Source organism: Protopterus annectens, chromosome 7.part1, assembly GCF_019279795.1.
Source record: "Protopterus annectens isolate FY-2018-M chromosome 7.part1, PAN1.0, whole genome shotgun sequence".
Taxonomy (NCBI): Eukaryota; Metazoa; Chordata; order Ceratodontiformes; family Protopteridae; genus Protopterus; species Protopterus annectens.
Window position 1 is genome coordinate 504,121,777 of NC_056740.1, and position 26,185 is coordinate 504,147,961.

A 26,185-nucleotide genomic window follows, 5' to 3' on the forward strand; every position below is an offset into this window, starting at 1 on the left:
CAGTGACTGAGACCTGGTTCAAGGCTCCAGAAAGCACTTTTGCATTACCAGGCTATAACTCATACCACACTTCTCGGCCATGTAACCTGGACCAAAGGCGGAGGTGTGTCCATATTCATTAAGGATATCCACACCTCCAGGCTAGTTGCTCAGCATAATGCATTCGAGGTTATCCAAGTGCGACTAACTCTGGGCAAAACTGCAATCCAAACTGCAGCTTGCTACAGATCCCCCACCATGCCCCAGGATTACCACTCCTCTTTTTTTGATGTACTGGAAAATATTAGGATTCAACCAAACACTCTAATAATGGGCGACTTCAACTACCACACCATTAACTGGGAAAACTACTCATGTACCGACTCCTTAGCTCAACGCTTTCTGGAATTCATAAACTCCAATGCCCTGGATCAACTTATCCACACCCCCACCAGGGGCAACAATTTCCTAGACCTAGTCATTACCAACATGAGTGACCGGTGTTCCACACTTGAAGTCAACTCCTCGTTGGTCCAATCCGACCATAAGCTAATCACCCTTGATATCCACATCCCACCCCCCATTAAGAAAACCATGGTAAAAAAATTCTCCAAAGCCAACTTCATGCTTCTTAAGACAGAAGTGGTGAACTTCATGACACCCATGCAGATGGACAATACAGTTACAACTGCTGAATCCTACACAAATGCACTCTTTAAGCACTTACACGAGTGCATGGATTGTGCTATCCCAAACAGAACCAAGACACTATCCTCCAAAAAAGGAAGCCAATCTGGTGGTCCCCTGCCATAAATAAACTGTACAGCAGAAGGAAGAAACTGTTGCAAGAGAGAGTAAAATCCCATGAGTGGAGGAGCTCCCTGGTCAGCCTCAGTAAGAAGCTGAGATCCCTTATAAGATACTCGAAAGCTAGCTACAAAAACAAAATTGCCACTAATTCTAAGGACAACCACAAAGCATTCTATAGCTAGGTCAAGAACCTCGATGGCAACACCTAGATCTGCCGTGAGTTACAGCACAATGGCATGAAAATTACAGAACCAACTGATATTGTCAATATGCTGGCAGATAGGTTCAGTGCTAACTTTACCCCCCCTCACCCCCTAAAGGGCCCATATATATACAGGAAGAATGCAGAGTCCCTGCAATCACAACTACGCAGGTAAAAGCTGCACTCTCTAAAGCCAAAAACACAGCATCCATGGAAGCGGAGAACATCCCAGGCTGCGTTTTACACGAACTTCAGAATGAGCTGGCTCCCCACTTAAGCACCATGTTCAATAATAGCCTTGCATCAGGCTTTGTGCCCATTGAATGGTGCACAGCAACAGTTATCCCACTCTACAAAGGGGGAGCCACCACTGATCCCGGGAACTATCGACCTATTAGCCTGACGAGCCTGGTCTGCAAGGCCATGGAACGTATCATCATGGAACTCATAAACAAAGACATTTGCTACCTCCAAACTCTGGATCCCACCCATTTTGGGTTTGTGTAAGGCAGATCATGCCTCTTGAACCTGATCGACTTCTTTGAGGCAGCCACTAAAGCCGTAGATGAGGGTAAGGTGGTTCACACAGCCTATCTTGACCTCACCAAGGCATTCAACACCATTCCCCCATTCTGGAATTATAGCTAAACTCACTAAACTAGGTATAAATCCCTACATCCCAAGATGGGTTGCCAACTGGCTCACTAACAGAACCCACACTGCAAAAGTTGCAGACTCCAAATGTGACCTCAAAGCAGTGCCAAGTGGAGTACCACAGGGTTCCGTCCTGGGACCTCTCCTGTTTGGTATCTACTTCTCTGAAGTACAGGCTAACACAGAAGGCCTCTGGCTAATGAAGTTCACAGATGACTGCAAACTAGGAGCCATAGTCAAGTCCCCAAATGATGTGGACATCCTACAGAAGGGCCTCATTGAGACAGATGCCTTGTGTCAGAGCCATGGCCACAAGCTCAATGCCAAAACGTGCAGTGTCATCCCCTTTGGTAAAAACTCTGTACCCATGAACTACCACATAGGCAGCAATCTACTTAACACCAAATGTGTGATAAGAGACCTTAGGACCCAGGTGGACAGTAGTCTCTCCTTTGATAGTCGCATCACCACAGTAGTCAGGAAGTCCTTCTATGGGGCACACCTCATCATAAAAGGGTTCTCATCCAGGAAAAAATAGGTCATTGTTCCCTTCTACTCGACCACTCATTAGACCCATTATAGAGTACAATGCCCCTTTTGGAATGTACCTTACAAGACATCTGCAGCAGGTGGAAAGGCCACAGAAGTACCTCACAAAGAGAATTACTGGCCTCAAACAAATGCCCTTCACTGACTGCATCAAAAAACTCCAGCTTTACTCTGTAGCATATCACCTACTCCGAGGTGATCTCTGCCTAACATATAAAGCTATGTCAAACCCAGAGCTGTTGGACATGCTACACCTAAAGAAATCCCAATCCCTCTGAGCTACATGCTCTAGGGACCTAAACCTTGTCACCACAATAAACAGGACATGCTGGAGGGATAGATTCCTGTCCCAGAGACTTCCCATACTCTGGAACAGGCTACCCATCTATGTCAAGCAAAGCTCTTCATTAGCACTCTTCAAGGAAAATCTTGATGAGTGGATGGGAAATAGGAAATACACCCCGGGGATCACTTCTGTGTCTCTGCTCAACAGTGGCACAGGAAAATAACTTTCTTGGGTGGCGTAAGCCAGGGACCCTTGTTGGCTATGCTTATGTAGGCCCTTTAGCCGATAGCCTAGCACCTACCTATGAACCTATGAAACACTGGAGTTTTGTGAAACACTGGAGTTTTGTCTAGCCCACCATTATGCTTTTTTGATCCTTTTAACATTAAAGTAATTGGGAAGCAGCTGCAAATGCAACTTCTTTTTACGTTTTTGTGCTTATCCTACTCAGGATGAAACAAAGAGTAAGTCGCCATTCCTGGTTCCCCTGTGTACCACGTAAGTATAAAAGCCATCAATGCCATTATTCTGATAATAATTAGTTGCATTGTAACTGTTATTAAAGCTATTTTGGTTTGTCTTGTTATACTATGTTCTACATGCTGATGTCCATGCAGTTGTCCCCTTTGTACTATTTGCTGTTTTCTTAGCTGAACTAGCATTAGTATTCTAGTTAAATTCACAGACATATTGAAAAAATAAGGAGATAAAAAGTAAGATTATGTAGATTTAAGGAGTTTTGGTAGTCTCCAGTGGTAGAAGCACTGCACAAGTAGTTGTCAATATTAATACAGCAAGAGAATGTTAAATACACTGAGAAGCACACATTTCTAAATCCCCAGTGGTCTCAGCACAAAGACATAAGTAATATTAGGGCTGACACAATACATCAGGGTCTTAAAAAGTATCAGATACGTCTTGCTGTTAACTTACAGTGGGTTAGCTCTTCGGTGGATGCAATGGCAGTAGATGAAACATTTCTTTTGTAATGTACTGACTCCATCTTCTTTAGACTACAATTATAATAAACAGTTTGTTAGATGCATTATCAGAGAAATATGAACAATTTTATTAAATGATGTTAATATCTTTTAGCTGAAAATTCACCAAGGTACCTTCAAACATCTGTGTTGCTAAACATCCATAAACATACTCTTTCTTAACATAGAATCAAAATTCTTATGACAAGAGGGAACAAAAAGTACAATATGTAATTAAAAGCAATCCTCAGTTTCAATCTGTTTGTTTTCTGATTGTTTTACTGTATCTCTGTGCTTTGAGCACATCACAAATGTTATTAGTTCTGCAATGATTACTAAAAGGGATACAAGTGTATCCTAAACGGGCGTATCATTTTGCTGTTGTTGTTCATGAGCAATCAGGTGTTCTCATATCATATGTGTCGCCATGTACCTAACGGTACAGGCATTTAACTGAAAAATCAAATGGCCAAGAATATTATTCTACAGGATAATGAGAATTGCAAAGATTGCCTTGAAAAATGGAAATGTAAATAAAAAAAATAATTTGTTGTAGCTATTTTGCCATTGGGAAGTTTGCTATGTGAGTTCTGCAAAGAAAAAAAAATCTTGCAGGCAAAAGAAAATAACATTACAGTGTCCATTTCATGCACCTATAATTTTTCATTCATTACTTTATTTTAAATTATCCACTTTATTCTAGTCAGGGTCACTTTTGCCATACCTAAATTTTAAAAATGAGTATGCACTAACCAAAGATAAACTATATTTGAAATAGCATTTTGATATTGAATTGTGTCCACTTTATAGTGCACTAAAATGAATACAAATCATGAGAAATGGGATTGTTCTATGGAGTCTCATTAATCATGCAGTTTTGAGACTTAAAAATAGAAATAAACTATATTTCCAAAGCTTAGCAGAAGAAATTAATTCAGAATCATAATGCAGGCACCAAATTAAGCATTTTATAATTTACAGGAGGAAAGGGGTGGGACTCTTGACTATAATGACCACAGCATAGGCATTATAGCTTTCATAATAGCAGACTACTTTATAATACAATTAATGAGAATATTAGCAACCCAAATAAACTACAGCTTATAACCATATCTGCAGCTGTACATTACTTTGAATACGTTAATTTTTTTTTCAAATATAATTAGTAGAGAAATCATAATATATCCACAAAATTCAAGATAACTCAATCATAGTTATATATAAAAATATCAGTTTCACAAGTTTAGTGCAAGAAACACAAGGTAGCTATTAATTATGAACTAGATTTTAGCAAGTAAAAAATCTTAACCTTAAATAATAATTATTCACACTCTTTACAAATTGTTCTCCTTTAAAAAGTGAAATTCTTCTAACTTATCAATGTATTTCTTTAATATGCATTAAATTCACTGTTGTTTTTATCTATTAAATTGTTTAATTATGTTTTGAAGATGAAGAAAAAGAGAAAAGACAAGATGGATCATTACTCTGTAAAGATCAAATTGATCAATCATTATTTCAGTCTGTACCTTATGATGAAATGATGGCGTTAAAAGATTAGGTAAAAGCATCAGTTGATGTTTTCCCAAAGAATAAAGCACCAGGCATTGGTGAAATTCCTGCTGAAGTAATGTAGCATTTAGATAAGTACCTACAATACTTAGAAGGCTTTGCCTGGAAATTTGAAAACAGCATTATAGTTGACTGACTGGAAAAGATCTGGGTTTATACTTGCCTTGAAGAAAGGAGGTCCAACTGATTGTAGAAAATATTTCACAGTGTCAGTGTCTCTAATCTCACATGCCAGTAAAATTCTTCTCAAGGTTATACAGAAAGCATTTCAACTATATTTGGAAAATGAATTATCAGAAGTGTGAGTAGGATTCAGTAAACAACAAGGGGCAAGAGACATACATCAATGCTGATTTGAAATGGATCCTTGAAAATAAAATATATCAAAATTATATCTGTATCAGTTTACCAGGTTATATAAAGGTTTTTGACTGCATAAACCATGTGAATCTTTGGGTCAAATTAAGAAGCATGTGTACTCCTGAACAACTGGCATTTTTCATGCACAAACTTTCTGTTGATCGAAGCACAGCAGTTCAAATGGAACAAGAAGAAACAGAAAGGTTTGGAATGGGTAATGTTTTGTGATAAGGCTGTATGTTTTCAACACGCCTGATTAATCCATGTACAGAACAAACCATGAGAGAAGTAGGACTGTGTGAAGAAAATCAAAGGTGTGAATATTGGAGGAAGCATTATCCATAACCTTCACAATAAGCAAGAAACAATAACCGTGGCAACTTGTAAAATTAATAATTTATTCCTGATGGAGATGAAATAGAGAAATGACATATAACTTAAGCCTTGCTGGGTGAATAATTAATAATGAAATTATACACTGTCAAGAAATCTGCTGATGAATCACTCTCTTTGCAGAATGAGCTGAGAGTGTTTTTATCTTTTTACATGGAACATTCAGCTGGCTGAAGCTATAGTATTTTGAACAATTTCATATGGACATGACAGTTAGACAGTGAAGTAAGAAGACAGGGATATTAAGCTGCCAAAATCAGAGTTTGTAAAACCTTCTGTTTATAACCCTATGTTAAATTATACTATAAAAGTTTTTGAAATTATGTGTGAGAATGATATTAGAAAGTTATTGAATAAGAAAAGTAAATAAAATGTATTTTAATTAAACTGTGGAAGAAAAGCAAGCTTTAAAAGAACGAAAAGAGAATAAGGGGGTTAAGAATAATGAAAGCAGATAAAGGGAGGTGTCTTGTTTTAATGGACCATGACAAATATGTTGAAAATATGGAGGGCATGTTGAATAATGAACAAGAATATATGTTAGTTCAGGGATGGACTTTAAAAAATGTTATAAGCTTGTTCATTCTTTTCTTTATGATAGTTTCATGGAAGAGGATCTTGATTTTGAAAAATGATATTTTTGTCATATTGAGAATCCTAGAGTGAGAGTTTTATTTGGGAATCCGAAAATAGAAAACAATTTTGTAAAACCCACTTTCAGACCTATAGTATCTGCCCCAAATTAAACAACATGCCCTGCATGGACAAACTCAAAGCCCAGTCACTAAACTTGGTATCCTACAGACTGCTAAGAGGTGACCTGTGTCTAACAAATAAGGCATCTTCTGACCCATTACTGATGGATTTACTGCACATCAGCAAGTCAAATAGCATCTGAAATACTCAGTCTAGAGATGTAACCCTCTTCTGCAACAACAGAATGGTTTGGAGGGACAGGTATATCTTGCAGAGGATAAGACTGATGTGGAAAAGACTTCCCATCCATATAAAACAAAGTTCATTCCTGTCCATATTCAAGCCAAACTTAGATCTATGGATGGAAAAAAGGAAAATTTCACCAGGACTGCCCCCTGTGCTACTAATGGACATAGACAGCTCCTTAATGCTTTAATGCCATGCATGGATCCTCTCAAATTGTCTATTATTGTAGGATCCCAATTATTCTCATTAGGGGTGCTATATTATTGAGCATGGGATGGGTATGGTCAATCTATAACCAAATGAGTTGGATTATTTTGAGCACAAAAAGGGAAACTGTCTAGGTTTAAAAGTGAGTGCAAGGGCTGCTAGCATAGTACTGACCTATGAACCTATGAGCGTATTTATTAATTCATTAATATTTTATTTTGAATTTGTTAATTGGCATAGAACACTGTTCCCATTGGACCTTTTTGCATCCCAGCTCAGGATAAATACAATAAATACATGATATTGTATATAGAGTAACTGACAAAATGCAATACATACATATAGTATATGCAAAGTGAATATCAGCATTGGCTTGAGTGTGTAAAGGCAATAGATACATGACATTATACAAATGTGATTGACAAAATACAGTATATACATGCAGTATATACAGGTTCACTTTGGAATCTTGAAATACTGAAATATCGAATTTCAATATCTCGAGACCAAAGTGTTGACTCTGTAGTTGCGTGAAATCTTCAGAATACCGAATACGGAAATCTTGAACTTGCAGTGGTGATGGTGCGTTTGGTAAGTGTAATGTTTTTTAAGGGTTTTGAGTAGGGTTTGTGTGTGAGGGTGTTGGGGAGTTTTAGGTGTGGGTTAGGCTAGGTAGGTAAGCGTGTGAGTGTGTAAGTGTTGAGAGTGGTTGTGTTTGAATGTATGTGATGTGTGTTTGTGTAAGGGGGCTTTAGAATGTATGGTAGTGAGTTTGCTGTCTTCCGGTTTTTTGTATGACCTTGGAGTTAGTTTATATAAGTAGGGGGGGTGTGGGGGGTGCAATGGGGCTTGCCCCCTGCTTATAGCAAAGATGTGTGTGTGTGTGTGTGTGTGTGTGTGTGTGTGTGTGTGTGTGTGTGTGTGTGTGTGTGTGTGTGTTAGTTTTGTTGTGTTCGTGTATGTTGGTTTGTTTTTTTGTAGTGTCAGCAGGTAGGTGTGTTTGTGCTTGTTTGTGTGGTGTATTGTTTTTGTGAAGTTCGTGGTTTTAAACTTCATGGTTTTGAGGTATCGGGTTTGTTAGTTTTCGGCTTTATAGTCTCGAGATACTGAAATTCGTAATTTCTGGATTATAAAGTGAATCCGTGTATACAGAGTGGATATCAAAGATAGCTTGCTGAAGGAATCACAATGAATATTAGAGTCAGAACAAGGTATATAGAGGGAAGAAGGGTACGAAGAGTTTAATTTACATGATCAGAGAAATAGTAGTTGCATTTTCCTAGAGTCTTGTAATGTGCTTTTATAGATGGAATTGGAGGTTGGCATTGATAAAATGTATCTGCAGTGATTTGTTGAAGTATTCCTTTGATACTTTTAAAATCAATTCAAACATTTAGCATGAAAAAAAATGACCACAGCTGTAGGGAAGAATATTGGCTGTGTACAAGTTAATCTTCTTCTACAATTTCCAGTTATGAAACAACTACCTCCTGCATGTAGAATGACTGCCTTGCATCAAAAAGAGGTGACTTACCTGCTTTATTGCAATATAATTTTTCAGTATTTAAAATAAGCCATAGACTGTTTAGTCACCCATGAGACAAAGGAGGAAGTGGTCAAGCCATCAGATATTTTAGGGAAACAGAAATGTCAGTTTTCCTCTCTGTTTAAATCTCAGGGAGACTTCCCTCCCTGAGAAAATGAAGTGAATGAGCGAGCAAAATGTTTAAGTTAGCCAGTATCAGTCGGTGAGGTAAGTAAAATGGGAAACAATCAAAAGCAGGGGGAAATCACAGGGGCAGATAAGTTGCCGGTTGTGCCATGGACAAGCAGGAGATAACTTCATGCTTTCCATAAACATACGATACAATGACAGTTAAAAAAAAAGACCAAGTACCAGAATCATGGAAACAAACAGTTATGGTTATGATCTATAATTGTGATCTTTAACCATGGCTATAATGCATTTAGGGCTTTACTGGCAATAGGTTTACGGGAGTGATTTGCTAATACCCAAAACAGAAGAATAACCCTAGTTAACTTAGAAACAGAAAAGACATTTGATAAAATCGAACAGATACTTATATAAGGTTATGGGCAAGTTTGGACCGGGGTCTGCTTTCACAAGCAAACTGTCAGAAATATACAGTAATACAGTGTACAGCAATACTTTTTGTATCAAAATATTCCTTAAGAATGACTATATGATTCCAGGGGGAACTATATAAAACCTACTGGTTGGACCCCACTGAAAGGTACATCAGGTGTGGTTGCTAAAAACTGACATCTAAAATCTACTATTAAATATTGGGACCAATTAGAAGATAACAGCTGGATTAAATTCGAGGAATCCAAAATGAATTACACATTAAAGGAAGATTCGAGAATGGGATATGAAGATTTCATTGCATTTGCTAAGAAATTTAAGATTTACCTGTTGTATTCTCCTGATAAACCTGGCTTAGTATATCTCTATAGTCAAACTAGGAATGTACTTTCCCAGAGGTGACGGATGAGCAATGTCTGATTAAGTGACTTGCTCAGAGTCACGTAGTTTGTAAAAAGAATCAAACCCTGTACCATGACAACAGAAGCAGCTTATTACCAGCTCAGAGTTTTTATTCTCTGCATTAAATGTCAGAATATTTAAAAGAACTCTGTAGTTGATGGGAAGTTCCAAATTTCATCATGCATTTAGAAAAAAAAAAGAAAACTTTGTGGGAAGCAGTTAGCTAAAACTTAACAAATAGGAAAAGAAAAATGTATTACTTTTGGGTTCATAGATAGTTACTAGGCTAAAAGTCCAAAGAGCTAGTGAGGAGCCTAACCCATACTCCTAGGTTCCCCTAAGCAGTTGGTGGGTAAGTGACTTGCTCAAGGTCACACACTAGGCAAATGAGAGCTGAGAGAATCAATCCCTGCACAGCACAATCTGCAGATCACAACATTAAGCCTCTGCACCAACTGCTATATTTTGTTTTTCAGTGGAATTAAGTTTCTCGTCTAGCCTGATGAAGCATGGGAAATACTATGATACTTAGGGGGTAGTAACTCTTCTATTCCTGCATCTTCTTTATATAACATTCTCATTCATCGCCTCCTCAAATCCATGACACCAGTGTATTCGACCTTTGACCTGGAGTATAAGTACCCATTACAAACTGCAGCATCTTCTTTCATTTTTTTGGTTCTTTATTACACCACCAGAAGGAATAAACACCAATCCACAGTATATACTTTAGCGCTTTCGTTTTTAATAAAAACTTCATCAGATGATGACCTTCTGATGAAGTTTTTATTAAAAATGAAAGCGCTAAAGTATATACTGTGGATTGGTGTTTATTCCTTCTGGTGGTGTATCTAGGTTTGTGTGCTTCTGTATTTACGTGTTGGTTCTTTATTAAGTAAAACCAAAAGGCATAAGTGCCACTATTTAGGGACGACATGGCAACAATGTCTTGTTATGAGATGTGCTAAGAATGATCAGTAGGCAAATCAACAGTAAACAAATCAAATAAATAACTACAGATTAAAGTAGGTTAACAGCTCATATCTTTAATCTCTATGTTAATTATCAATCCTGAATCCAGTCTCTGCTAATACTGTCTTCCAGAAAGTCACATTTATTAAAGTAGCATGCTTGGAATTGTGAAGGGTGAACCATCACACGCGGGTGAAGGTTAAGAGAAACACTGAATATTGCTAGCAGATATACAGACACTCCTCCCGTGTGACATGTGAAGGAACCTTTAATGAGTGCATGCAATTATGTTCATTTAAGCAAGGATAATCAGCAAGTGTGTTTAGTGAAACCTGTATATTTCTTGGAATATTGTACCTCTAAATTTAGATGTTACTTCTGAAGGTGAATCAGAATTTGAAATATTTGAGATCATACTTTATAAATATATCTAATAACAATCCTAAAGGACTGCGTGACAATCCCACTCGTCACTTGTTTTATGTCACTAGTGTTGTTTAGACATAGCGGCAGCCATGGTGGTGCAGCTGTTACCATTGCCACCTCACAGCAAGAGGCTTTCTGGTTCGATCCTCGGCTGGGGTGCCTTCTGTGCGGAGTCTGCATGTCCTCCCTGTGGTTGCATGGGTTTCTTCAGGGTGCTCCAGTTTTCTCCCACATCCCAAAGACATGCTGTAGGTCGACTGGACACTCTAAATTGGCCCTAGGCATGAGTGCGTGCCTGTGTGTGCCTTCTGTGGAAGGTTGGGCACTGGGCTGGCAACTCTACACCATAAAACGCCACTGCCAATCATGAGTGGACAAGGTGATTCACTGTGGCTACCCCTAACCGGGAAAAGCTGAAAGAAGAAGTGTTGTTTAGACATAAACAGACAGTATATAGATTACTTTACTTCTAACTGAATAGTCTCCCAACACAAGTTTATTGATGCTGCTAGCCACACGGTGGTGTAAACCTTGGGTCAAGATGATTGTCATTGCTGAAATGACACCCCAACCCAATGTGCAAAATGGGAAAAAGAGTTGAGGGTGGGTGGATGGATGCATTTATAAAATATTAAACTTGGGAACTGCCAAGCAGTGAAAAAAATCTGCATTGGTCAAGATGAGATTTAATTTCTTATATGTCATTTATAGTGTATGTTATTCATTATTTATTTCCTCAACAGATATTCTATTTATAAAAATAATAAATGCATTCAGGAAAAGTGATGGGAAGAAACTGCATTTCAATACTGAGATGCATTTAGGATCAAATGAATTAATTTCTTAAGGAACAGACACAATCTGATGCAATTTATAATAAGTAGCCATATCTCTTAAAGAATAGATACAAGGTAATGTGTTTTATAATAAGTAATTCCATTTCCAGGAAACTCAAACTAGTTGTTATAATAATAAAATAAAAAACTTTATCACTATTGATATAAATATTGAATAAAAATTATAGAATACCGAGAAGATTCAGAGTGGTTAAACGGAAATATAAGAATATTTTTTTACTATCAAATCACAGTATGAAAATTTTAGTGTATGCTTCATTTCTCCAGGATAGCAACAGCTGAACAATTCCTTGGACAGATCACATACTATGTCTAGGCTTTTATCAGCTTCGGCATGGGCAGTATGTTTACATTAATTTTTAATGAAACATCAACTTTTAGGTGATACACAGAAATTAATAACCCAGAAACTTGAGAATATGTTTACAAACGTCATAAAGCGGTTTCTCCATTCAGTTTAATTTTTCTTTTTCCGATGGCCATTTTAAAATATAACACAAAGAAAAATACTGTGCTCTGTGCCATCTTACCTGGATCGTATTATTCATATTTAGCACCATTACTGATATTTTGCACATCTGTATATTTTTACTTTATTTGTTATATACTGCGTACATGTTTTGTATATGACACGTTGGCTGGAGTCAAGAATCTTTGGACCTGTTGAATTTTCCAGTTAACAAAGTCAATAAATAAACAAATACATACATAAATAAGTAAAATTTTGCAGTCCCAACCAGATGGCAAAAAATAAATAAATAAATAAACTCAGGGATTACTCATATAGGTGACCAAACTTATGGGCCAGTTGTTCCCCCGGTGTCCTGATGTTAGGTTCTCCAGATAACCCAACTCAACCAGCAGTACCACAAAGCACTCCAAGAGGTAGGTGTCCAGTTCCTTCTGTAATTCAGTTACCACCAGCCCATAACATCTAATATCAGGTGATCAGGATGAACCCCTCTGCACCGTTCTTGGGAGAGTGGCCTTCACCTCCTTCAAAGAAGTGACCAAAGAAGACACCAGTGAACTCTCTAGATCACCTCCTAAAAAAGAACTACAATTTCTTTGATGACAGGTAGCTCTGTCAGCTTCTGAGGATTTAGTGACAGAGGTCTTGGTCAATGCAAACCAAGCCATGCCTGGCTTCACCTTCTGATCTTCCACATCTTCCACAGCTAGATCTGCAGGATAATGCAGTGGGAAAATGACGAAATGCATATGCTAGCGAAACAATCATAGTTGTACAGTTGATTGACACACGTGTCTCACACATACACACACACACACACACACACACACACACACACACACACACACACACACACACACACACACTGCTGCGCATGCTGTTCCCATCTTCTGCTACATTCAAAACATCCATCCAAGTTAAGATCCTGAATCTCCTCCACCCATAAACAAAGTATAGACTCCTAAGTATATATATTACGCATGTAGGAAACTGGAATATAATCACCCTAGAAAAAAATGGTTACATTCACCATCTTGACAACTTCATGCCAGGCATCTGCCTTCAGCAAGGGCCCAACATATATCCCTATCAGGCACTCCTCAAACTACCTGTGTAGGAAGAACAAGAAAATTGTGTTTTCTCTGGCACACCCTACTAGAATTCTACAGTCCATAACACTGCTAGTAATCCTGATAGCTTAAATCAGGTCCACTGGAGGAGGAAAACAGTAAAGCTCTGATCCAAAGCTCAATATTTGTAGATCATACATCTCACAATGCAGTACTCCTTCTTCCTAACAGGGCATCAAGGCTGTAAGATTGTATATAATGAGGACCAGTATTGCTTTGGGTATATACATCTAAATGAAACAGCATGCTTGTCACATTCCTTTAGGTTACAGTGACTTCTATGGCTACCATTATACATAACATGATTCATTATGGCAGTGATCCAGAAGTAGAGATGTTAAGTAACATTATTAGCAGGACGACTGTGCTAACTGGCCCTTGCCTGCATAAAATAAAGCATCACCATCATTTTGTCTAACACTGCTCAATACTGTACAACTGCAATATAACCGAATTTCAGTACAAAGTCTTTGGATTTACAGCTTTACAGAGTTAAGGAAGGATTTGCACAGTTTAGAAAGGAGTCCTGCATTTTAAACTGAACCCAAACTAGTTCATGTGCTAATGCCCTATGCAGATTCAGGAGAAAAAAAAGGTTCCTCCACTCCTCTAACCATAGGAAACTGCCAAAATTGTATAATGCAACCTACAGCAGTTAGTAATGCAAGCAGCCAAGCAGCTTATGGCAATAAATATACACTCATCCCTGCTCTGAATGTAAAGGCAGTAATAGTAATTCTTTATAAAGCCATGATATCTTCATAAATCAGCACCAGAACTGCACTCCCGTACCACCAGCACCTGATAATCATCAACTCCTGACAGGCTGCACCATGAACAACTGGCCCCTTTTCTCCATCCTAGAAATATCTGTACACAGTTTCCAAAAATCAACCCTGGTCACCAAAGTCATAAACCCAGTAATAAAATTAATTTATATCAGGATGGGAAAGTTAATACATAGAAACAGATCACAAACAAGCAGTTAAACATAGCATTATCAGCTAAATGAAACTGATTCTGTATAAAATAACTAAAAGAGAAACAACTAAAACAAATAAAATGAGTAAATCCTAGCATAACCATCACTACATTACTAAAAGAATTAAAAGATAGTTGTCAATGAAACAAGACTGAAAAGTACTTCAGATATCAAGAAGACTATCCAGGCTATACTCCATTATAAAAACCCATGCAAACAACCTAATCAACACATTTCAGTGTAAATGCAAGCAATTAATGTAGCCCAGTGAAGAAGGTAGGAAGTGGAAGTTAAAAGAACCACAGAACAATGCAATATGAGAGAATATGGTTTATACTCATGAAATATCTTGCAGGGTTAGACAACTTGGCAACTCAGCAAAGACAATCATTATGAAAGTTGTAACCTAATTATACAGTACAAAATAGTTTATGCATCACACTAAATGCCCCTTCCATTCCATATCTATCTATCTATCTATCTATCTATCTATCTATCTATCTATCTATCTTGTAGTATAGTGGTGTCTAGTCCCTTTCAATAAGTTAGCTCAGAAGGGTCATGTAACATATTATTGGACTGTCTGTTTAAATATACTAAATCAGAAACAGACAGGGAGGTAAGAGTTAATGGAGGACAGATGCCCACTGCGCTATCTCAAGCCTGGTACTCTGGTATACAATAGATCAATGACCTTTTGTAAGAAAAATATCCTGTGAGGTCAGTGAAAAGAGTTCCACATACCAGAAAGAAACAGGATAGTAATCTGGAGGGTAACCCTAAGAAGGAAGCGAGCTACAATCCTTTATAGGTGAAGCAGTTGGATTCATACTGTTCTGTACTGAAATAAATTTTGATGTGTCCCTATTGGTGGAATTGCGGAGAGCTGATCTATTAGTAGGACTAAGTACTAGTTGTCATTTTTGCCAGCTGCATTGACAGAAAACTACATATAAGGGAATGCTGCATGTAAATTTACAGACATATTGCTTTTGACTTGAACTGTAAAAAAAAAAAAAAAAAAAAAATTGGGAGAGAAGAAAACTGAAAAGGGGTTTAATTTTGACTACTGGTTGAACTGTTTGGTGTGAATGCCATTTTGTTCTTTTTGAAACTTTATGGTAAATAAATGTAAGTTTCACCACTTTGTTAGCAACATACTGCACTAATGCTTTCAGCAGGGAAAACTTTAGATGTTATGTTGTCCTATCTCACCATAATTCTTGCAGGTTTTTCTTGGCTGAATACTAACGCTCGAGAGCTTCCATTGGCTCAAGGCCAACCCCTATCTCATGAAGCTCTGGGCCACAGACCCAGATCTCATTTGCCGCTCAAGTGATCGAGAAGTGTTCCGACTGTCTCGTTGGCTAAGTATAGTTTTTTCCTAATTCTATTGGTCTAAATCTTCTCTCTCTCTTTGCTACCTTTCTTTCTAGATCGTTAGTTTTCATGTATTCTGCATTAGGTCATTGTAGTACTTAGTTTGTCCCCTTTTGCAACTACTAGTGAGAGTTCCATTTAACATAGAGGGCTCTCACGGCCCATTAAAGTTAGAGGGTAGAATCCATTTGAGTTAGAGAATTCTTCTACCTTTCCTTTTCTTTCTTGCTGCTACACACTTGGAAAAAAAAAAGGTATTACCTTTATACTTGTATCCTACTTTACTGTATTTTATAGTGGTAGTTATAATTTGTTTTGGCTGTAGAGATAGACAGGATGTCTAAGGGTAAGGAGAGAGAACCCAGGGACCATAAGCAGTCAGGGTTCAAGTAATGTGATAAATCCACTCAAAAGATGTCTCTCACAGATGGGCACACAAGTCACGTTTATTGCCTCGGTGCCATCCATATACAGGATCCCTGCACCATGTGTCATGGATTCAGTAGCAGGGTACTCCATGAGAGAAAGAATAAGTTGATGGCAAGAGGTTTATTGGAAGGAGCCTTTTCAGGAAGCTTTAGATACCCAGAGCTCCAAGTCTTCCTCCCCTTCTTTAACCCACACCAAACCAAAAGACCGGCCTCTACAGCTCCGGTTCCAGAGCCAACAAAGAAATTGGTATTATCGGAAATGAGGGCTCTCGACTCTGACAAGTCTGGAACCAAAGAATCCTCTTCGGCACCAAGAGTGTCCATGGAGACGATAGAGATATCAAGGAGTCAGTCTTCTGTATTGGAGCGGATATCTCCAACACTGAGGTCTCCTATATTAGAGAGAAGCAGATCTCCTTCCCTGTCCACCCTTTCGTCCAGGAGTTTATCTGATGATGACGTGGAGTGGGTGATGAAAAGACTGCTCTGAACACCGGCCCTGGCTAAAATTTTGTTGTCACTGGCCCCAAAGGAATTGGAGCCACCCCATTTGGTGCCTGCCCTTTTTATTCCTCCTTCTCCTCCAATCACCCCGGAGCCTTCAGAGCCAGAGAGATTGGATCTGATAGTAGCGGGACTGTCGGCACCGAGACCACCTTTGGAATCTTCAGTTCTGACCTTGACTCTGATGTCTTCGGCTCCTTCTGATGTTGAGGAATCTAGAAGCCCACACTCGCTAGTCAGGTCCAGGGAGGGGATGTGGCATGGACAGTCATCCAATCCAACTCTACCTCTCAGTGCCTCATCTAAGTTGAGCTTACCTCCTACATCAGTGTCGGAGCTACCAGCTCAACCTTGGAGTCGACTTTCTGTCTCTTCAGAGCGGAGAGTCCCTTCAGAGTGGGGCAGCTGGCTTTTGAACTGATGAAGAGGGTGCTGTCTCCCCAGACAGCCCCACTCTTGGACCCAACTTCTCATCCCTCCCAGGTGCCAGTGTCTATCTCCTCACCACCACCCCCTCCCAAGCGTAGAGACCCAGAACCTCAGGAGGCCCCTGCAGGTGGTGTTGTCTCTTCCAAAACTTCTCCGGAGTACCCCTCCTAAGAAGTTCCTAGGAAGAGACTGTGCAAGAGGAAGCACATAGACTCACCTGAGTCTGTCACTTCTAATACCGATTTGGATGACTCTGAAGGGTCCCCACCTGAGGATGTCTCTTTCTATGACATCCTTGAGATCCTGAAATAGAGGGGTGGCTGGAAATCCACCAACCCTTCAGAGGATGAATCGGTTTACCTGGAGGATTTTGGGTCTCACCCTTCCACCTCCTGGGTGACTCCCCCATTTGACTAACTATTGGGTGTCATCTCTCGTAAGGCCTGGACGTCACCTGATACAGTGGACCCTGCTTCGAGGAGGCCTAACAAATGTATTACTGCTCCCTCAGAGAAGGAATTCCTAACTAAGGTTGTCCCTGTAGATGCGATGGTGGTGGCAGCGGCCACCAAGTAGGAGCTATTGGACACCTCCTCATCTGTCCATCATGCTAACAAGGAATCTAGGACCATGGACAGATATGGAAAGCATGCCTTTTCTTCAGCAGCCTTCACCCTACAGTCACTGAATTACCTTACCCATTTTACGAGACTTCAAAGGGATCTCCTCAAAGAGATTTATTTTATTTATTTATTTTATTTTACATTTGTTTACCAGGTTAATCTAACTGGATACATGTCCATTTTCAGTAGATGCCCGGGGAGATAAGCTCCCAGACAGAACAATGAAAAACAACAACATAACAAATAGGTAACATTAAACAAAAATCATAATTACAATGCATATTACAGGTTAACACAGTAAATTTGTCAGTGCTGAGTGCAGGCATTATATAGTATACTGGTACACTATGTGGTGTTCTAGAGGGAGATAGAATTGTGGTCAAAAGGAAGGAATCACAGTTTATGAGTAGAAAGGGTAGGTAGAGCAAAGTATGAAGAGACACATAACTAGTCAGGGTTAGTACAGGGGCATAACCAGTGTGTTCTGAGGAACACTTTCAATTTATTTTTGAAGAGTGATAGCAGGGGAAGTGAGGAAAGTTCATTAGGGAGGAGATTCCAGGCTTTTCATCCAGTATTAGAGAAGAGGGAGTTGCTAGCCTTGTTGTTTGGTTTAGAGGTATGTACTAGAAGTTTGTGAGAAGACCTTAATGATTTCAGATTTTTGTATGGGGTGATGAGTGTGGATAGAATAGGAGTTTTGGAAGGATTTGTAAAGAGTGTTGTGGGCTACAGATAGTTGATGGAATTTAACCAGGTTTTGTAGTTCTAGCCATCCCAGCTGCTTTATATTAATGCAATGGTGGGTTCTAAATGGGTTGCCTGTAGCAAATCTGGCAATGTTATTATTGGACATTTCCAATTTGCTAAGGTTATTTTTAGATAGCTTAGTAAAAATGCGTGATGCATAAAGAAGTGTAGAGATTAAATGAGTGTGAGCTATTTTGGATTTAGCTGTAGGTGAAAGGAAGGTTTTAATCCTATAGAGAGAGCCAAGTTTTTGTTGACAGTTTTTATAGTATTGTTAATATGGATATCAAAGTTCAGATTGTTGTCAATAGTGATACCCAATAGTTTGGTGGTTGGGTCTGGTGATATAATAGTTTTATTCATAGAGATAGCCGATAAATCAAGAGGAGAGGACTTTTGGGTAGGAGAAAAGAGAAGGAGTTTGGTCTTTTTGGGGTTTAGGAGAAGGCACCTATGTATAAACCATTGTTCAACTGTGTTAAATACTTTCTGGGTAAGAGAGTGAAGTTCAGAAGAGGAAGAGGCTGAGCATATCAGTGTGGAGTCATCAGCATATTGTATGCATGTGGCTTGGGGGATGGCAAGATGAAGGTCATTAATAAATATGGAAAAAAGTAGAGGTCCTAGGATGTACCCTTGAGGGACACCAAGATTAATGGGCAGGAGGGTAGATAGAGACTTGTGCCATAGTACGGCCTGTTGTCTTTTGTCCAGGTTGGACTGGAACCACTTTATGGAAGATGTATCTAGTGACAGAGATTTAAGTATTTTGATGAGAATTTGGTGATTTACCATGTCAAAAGCTTTAGACAGGTCAATAAATAGTGCTGAAGAGAGCTTGTTAAGGTTGCGTTTTTTATTGATACAATCTGTGAAGGAAAGGAGGGCAGTGGTAGTACTATGTGAAGGTCTGAATCCATGTTGACAGTTTTGAAGTAAATTATTTTGGGTTAGATGGTTAAGTAATTGTCTATGCATACATTTCTCCATGATCTTTGCCAAAGGAGAGAGAAGGGCAATAGGGCGGTAGTTGGAGAGTTCAGTGGAGTGTCCACCTTTATGGAGGGGGATAATATGGGAGATTTTCCATAAGCTAGGGATATGACTTAGTTCTATTGATCAGAATGGAAATGGGATAAGCAAAAGCTTTGGCTGATTGTTGTAGGAATTCAGCAGGTAGTTGGTCTGCTGAGGGAGAGCATGGTTTTCGTTTCTGTAGTAGGGTTAGAATATATGTTTTTGGGACAGGTTGAATATGAAAAGGAGGAGGTGAGGTTGATTTCTAGGAAGGTAGAGTAAAGTTATTAGGTGATAGTTGACTAGCTAGTGTTTGGATAGCATTAGTATAAAGGTATTGAGAGAATTGGCTGTATGCATTGGATTTTTGTGGTCAGTATTTTGAGGGTTTGGAGTAGTAGATTGACCTGGATGGAGTAGTTGGTTAATGTTAGTCCAAAATTTTTGTGGATTGTTTTGATTAGCTTGTTGAGATTGTAAGTATTAGTTTCCTTTATCGGAAATTATAGCTTTCTTGGTATCATTTCTTAGCTGTCTAAAGGTTTGTTGATCTACAGGGTTTTTAGTCTTTCTCCATTTTGCCCAAATTTTAGTTCTAAGATTTATTTTGTGTTTGGTTTCTTTTGACAGCCATGGTGCAGAGTTGGTTTTAATTCTAATTAATCTGGTCGGACAATAGTGGTTGAAAATGGCAAGGAAGTTAGAGTTAAAGTAATTAACGGCTTCATCTAAAGAGAGGTATTGTAAGGGAGACCAGTTGCAAGCTCTTAGTTCCATTTGGAACATTTCAGGGTTAAAGTTCTTTTTAGATCTGATGTTTTTAACAGATGTTGGAATGGGAGTATTGGTTTTATGTCTGACAATATAGGTAAGTAAGTGATCACTTAAATCATCAGGGAGAGTTCCAGATTCATAGATGTGAGGATGATGGTTTATGAGAATCCAGTCTAATAAGGTTTCTTTTTTGTTAGATATATTTATCCTGGTAGGGGAGGTAATGGTTTGAGAATACCCATATAGGTTAATATGGGTTGTGGGAAGACTGCTACAGTGGCAGTTCCAATCAATGTTTGTGTCACCTAGGATTATGGTTTCTTGGGGCAGGTGTTGGGAAAGCCAACAAAGTATATTTTCCATGGTGGCAGTGTTATTACCAGGTGGTAGATACATACAGATAATATAGATGGATTTGGCACTGTTAAGATGAACTTTGGAGATAAGAATTTCTGCACTGGAGTCTATGGGTAGTTTACAGTCATAAGTGGTTAATTGTAAGCTAGATTTATATAGAATAGCAACCCCACCACCTTTCTTGGTTACTCTGTCTAGTCTCAGGATATTATATCCAGGTGGGATGATTTCATTGTCTTTGGTTACAGGTTTTAACCATGTTTCTGTTAAACAGAGAATATCAAAGGAGTAGACTTCAGTTAGAACTTGGAGTTGAGCTACTTTATAGTTAATGCAACATATGTTAAGATGAGCTATTAAGAGGGAGTTAGACGGTTTAGAGAGAGCATGAGTAGGTGATTTTTTGTGGTTATGGAGAGAGGTAGTTGGGCCTGGGTTAGGGTGGATGTCACCATCCTTTAATGAGAGTAGTGGACTTAGATAGTTTGAGTTAGAGAAATTGCTGTGTAGAAGTAGGCCTTTCTTGGGATATAGATTGTTGTATTTTATGTGTAGTGTTCTATGATACTTAGGAAGTATGTAGTTAGGTGAAGATGTTATATTAGTATGGATAAAAAGGAGAGGATGGATTGGAGAGTTAGTTTCCTTATTAGGGTAGCTTAGGTATGGACATAGTGGGTGTTCAAAGGATGTGAGTACATGGGTGAAGATTAAAGGAGGTAGTAGTGAGAGTGTGAATAAGAGTAGGACATAAGATGGGGTGGGTGGTTTAAACATTGTATGAATAAGTATAGATTATCTGTTGGTAGAATATAGAAGTAAAAAAGGGTGGGGATGAAAGAAGGGAGAAGGGTGTGGTATTATTAAAAGGGGAGAGGTGAGTGGTTGGATATGAAAGAAAGTGGGTAATTGGAGTGCGTTAGGAGAGTAAAGGCAGGAGGAAGAGTGTGTTTGAAGATTAATGGTAAGAGCAAGAGGTGTGTTTAGAGAGTAATGGAAAGAGGAAGAGGTGTGGTTAGAGAGTAATGGTAAGAGGAAGAGGTGTGGTTTAGTAAGTATAAGGGTAGGACCCCTGAGGGTGGGTGAGAATTGGGGGTAGGGAGAGGAGCGCAGTGAGCCCATAGGGCAAACGGAGCGGGTAGAAACAGATAATGAAGCAGCTAGCGAAAAACAATCAGCTAGACTAATTTCAGGTGGTAGGTTGGAATAGTATAGAGGCTAGAAAGGTGTCTGTGGACAGTAGAAGTTGAGGGAAAAAAAGAGGGGACTAAATAGCACTTCGGGGACTACTGAGCTGAATAAATTGGGGTAAGTAGCTGGTCATGAGAAAAGGGTAAGAGGAGATTATGGCTGGAATAAGGGTGGCACTTAGTGGACAGTTCAAATATTGCAGGCTTGTATGGGAGGGAGTAAGTTGGTAGACAGCAAGGAACAGTGTGTGTAAGACAAGAGGGGTATCTATGCAGGTAGGAGGAGAGAGGTAGTGAAGATACAGAAGAGAGGGGAGTAGAGGCTGCTGGCTGTCCTAGCTCAGGACTGGCTTTAACGCTTGTGCTAGTGGTACAATAAATAGAAAGTCTTTCTTGTAGGAATTATTCAGCAGACATACTTTACTGGTTTCCTTGAAGGGTAGTTATGCAATGAGGTGACCCACCGGTATTTGGAGAGGGTTCTTTAGCTTCCTGCTGACTAGCACTGGAAGCACAGGATGAGTAGAGTAACTTTATGAGGCAAGAGAGACAAGGTAGAAATGAGAAACAAGTGATATCACAAAGCAGAGTTATAAATACTCAGAATAACACTAATCATTCCTAGAGACAAATATTTCAATATCCTGTATACATTTCCAAAAACCTAAAAACATTAAATTAGACAGTCGTTCACAGGGACATTAGTTCTGGTTAGCAGTGAAGCATTACCAAATCTTTGGTAGCAGCAATGCAAAACTCTACAATGCAATAGTTATGTGCCCTTTTTTTTAGCAGTATAAATAAAGAAAGCAGTTAAAAACAAATTCCACTCTACTTAACGGCAGCAGTCTTAAACTAATTGTAGCAATGTTTTTAAATATAAATCTAATTATTTGGTAGCAGCAATACCAAACTCTAATATGCAAATAGTTATATGCCCCTTTTGTAAGCACCGCTGGAAGGGATACATTTAGCCCTGGCCCTTTAAGATTGTCTATGTGGATGTTGTGTTTTTTAATGCCGTTTACTGGCTTTTTAGAGTGGAGTTAGACATGTATAATAATCCACTGGTAAGAGTAAGCACTTAGGTGGCACTTCATTAGCCTTTTTCTGCTTTAAATGATCAATAAAGAACAGGCAGGCTCAGAATTGGTGTATTTATATCGCCGTTTGCTGGCTTTTAACTGTGGAGTTAGTATTATCTAGTCCTCTTGTTAGGTTAAGAGCTTAGGTGGCGCTACAGGGACCTTTTATACACTAGAAAGTTCAATAAAGAGCAGGCATGCTCAGGGATGGTGTATTTTATAAAGCCGTTTACTGTCTTTAACAGTAGCTGTAGATTTATAAATAATCCGCTGGTAAGGGTAAGCGCTTAGGTAGCGCTGCATAACCTTTTTGCGTGATAAATGCCTAATAAAGAACAGACACACTCAGAGATAGTGTATTTTTAACAGCTGTTTAGTGGCTTTTAACAGTAGAGTAAGCAATTATGAAATAATCCGATGGTTAGGATAAGCGCTTAGGTGGCGCTATATAAATCTCATTTTCTCTTTAGATAGTCAGTAAAGAGCAGGCACGCACAGAGAAACTCCCTGTGAGTTGGGATTTTAGTGATTTTGCCGATATCGGTTTACTAATCCTCCAGAGGCAGAGACTCTAGTGCTAAAAAAAAAAAATTACACTGCAAGTAAGCACAGCTGGCAGCTCAATTAGCTTGCATACCCTAATAAAAACACATGAGTGTTGTGTGGTTCACTTAGCCCTAACTAGGTTGAAGATCTATTAGTACTTTAAATCACGGTTAATTGGGCTTGGCCAAACAGTTTATATAATAATCTGCCACAAGCAAACACTGTGGGATGTAAAAAGGCACGAAATGGACACCTTATCAGTATTCAACCTTAAGCAAGCCACACTCTGCTTGCAATCTCAATGATAATTACGTTACACATACAATAAACCCTTAGGGCATAAGCATACAATCTGGGCTTTTAAAAGGTGTGAAAAGACACCATGTCAAATTTTAAACTCCTTGCTAGCTTACTAGCTTGGAGATAGAATTCAGGGTGCTATGGCTCAGGGGTCTACAGACAAAGTATACTCACAGCTCTCCACCCTTAATTCCATAGTTAACTCCTTCATGAGGCTCATTTCATATGTGGATGATGGAGAGAGTAGAGTGGCAGCAACAAGAATTTCCCTGAGGAGGCATTCCTGGATGCACCTTTTCAACTTTGCTGAGCTCTTCAAGTCTTCCTTCACCAACTCCCCCGTTGATGGTTCATCTCTATTTGGACCAAAGGTGAAAGAAACTTTGACCAGGTGCGAGCAGGACGGGAAAACCTTATCTGCCATTGGAGTCTATTTTTCTGCCCCATATAGACCTTATCCCAAAGGTCAAAAGGGCAGAAAGATGTGGTTCCTCAAGTCCCAAAAAGGTTTCTCTGATGCATGTGATGACTCTCCCCCCAGAGGCAGAGGAGGAAGTTATAATGGAAGACGCCAACCTCATGGCAGGGGGGTCTGCAAAATCAGGGTGACAGAGATACGTTATCTGACAGGCCCTTCCAGTGCTCCTGAAAGGAGGCCCATCTGCTCTTCTCTGGAGGCAGTCAGGGGTTGGTTGTCACTGTACCCAAATGCCTGGCAAGAAATCTCTCAAGACAAATGGGTACAAACAATTATATCCAGAGGCTATTACATACCATTTTCCATGCCCACTCTGGTAAACTAGACCTTACCAGATGTTTCACCCAGTCAAAGGGACTATGCAACACAAAATATACTCTCGTTGCTAGAAAAAAGAGTCATCCAAGAGGTCCCCACAGACCAAATGGGATCCAGAACTTACTCAAGATTCTATTTAGTTCCAAAAAAAAAGACAGTGGACTGGAGATCCATTCTAGATCTCAGCAAGCTAAACAAAGCAGTGAAGAAGTCAAAGTTCTGGATGGTAACTCTGCAGTCAATATTCCCATTTATCAGGGAAGACAATTGGATGTGCTCAACAGATCTCCAGGATGCATACTACCATATAAAGATGGACAGGTGGTCCAGGAGACACTTACACTTGTGGCTGGGAGCCAGTCATTACCAGTTTTGAGCCCTGCCCTTTGGTCTCACTACAGCCCCCAAAGTATTCGCCAAATGCATGGCAGTGGTCACGGCTCACTTGAGATGTCAGGGATTCCGTGTGTTTCCATATCTAGACAACTGGCTTCTGTCCACCACCACCAAGCATCTACTACTACGAATGAGCGATGAAACATTGTCACTTTGTGCCAGACTAGGCATCACAGTAAACTTAAAAAATCTCCCTTGTCACTGCCTAAGCATATTACCTTCTTAGGTGAAGAATTGGATTCAAGAAATATGACTGAAAAACTTACCCCAGACAGAATACAGTCCCTTCATCAGCAAATGAGGATTTTGATGTCAAAGAAGAAAGTTCAGGCCAGATATGTGCTGTGAGTTCTGCATACCATGGCAGCTGCTATTCTTCTAGTTCCCCTAGCACAACTACACATGAGGGTTCTGCAATGGTTGCTATTTGCTCAATGGTCAATGTAAGATCTTCTTTCACATCACATTATCATCACGGATTCTTGCAGAAAAGATCTCCTTTGGTGTCTGCAGACCAGTTGTATCAGGGCCGACCCCTTGTCTTTCCTCAAACCAATGCAGTACTGACCATGGACACTTCCCAGATTGGGTGTGGGGCATTATATGGGGATGACAGTCCAAGAATACGAAAGCCACTTGCACATCAACATTCTGGAGATGAGAGCAGTGCTCTATGTATTGCAAGAATGATGGTTGAAATTCAGACAGACAACATGTCAGTAGTGTGGTACATAAACACGCAGGGTGGAACCAAATCCTACCCACTATGTCGAGAGGCAAAAAGAGTTAGGCAATGGACGATCACTTCTCAATGCTTTCTGATAGCAATACACACCCCAAGGAAATCCAACATGTGAGCGGACAAACTCAGCAGAGCTATTCTGTTACCTCACAAGTCATCCCTGAAAACAGAGATTGTGGAAGAGATCTTCCAAAAATGGGGCCAGCCTTGCTGCGACCTTTTCACCACTTCCATGAATACCAAATGCAGCAACTACTTTGCCCACATTCCTCCTCCAGGGAAGTCACCAAGGGATGCACTAGTTCACGACTGGCCCCCAGGACAGCTCTATGCTTTTCCCCCTTTCCTCTAATTCCTAAAGTACTGCAGAAATCCATCTCATTGAAACGCACTATGATCCTCATTGCTCCTTACTGGCCTCGACAAGTTTGGTTCCACTTTCTTCAGACCCATCTGCTGGAGGAACTTTGGATTCTGGATCCAATTCCAGGCCTCCTAACCCACTCTTCGGGGGAGTTCCATCTGTCTATCCAAACCCGCAAATTGAGAGCATGGCTGCTCCAATTCCACACTTAGCCAGGTG

The 26,185-nt window shown here is 39.5% G+C and overlaps 1 protein-coding gene across 1 annotated transcript in view; it reads right to left on the reverse strand.

Annotated features, from left to right (window-relative positions):
* WDR72 (WD repeat domain 72) overlaps positions 1-26,185 on the reverse strand; it is a 2,139,079-nt gene that overhangs the window by 618,190 nt on the left and 1,494,704 nt on the right. The window contains exon 16 of the mRNA XM_044078940.1: positions 3,414-3,493. Coding sequence (XP_043934875.1) covers positions 3,414-3,493 — 80 coding nt within the window. The remainder of the gene's footprint in view (positions 1-3,413; positions 3,494-26,185) is intronic.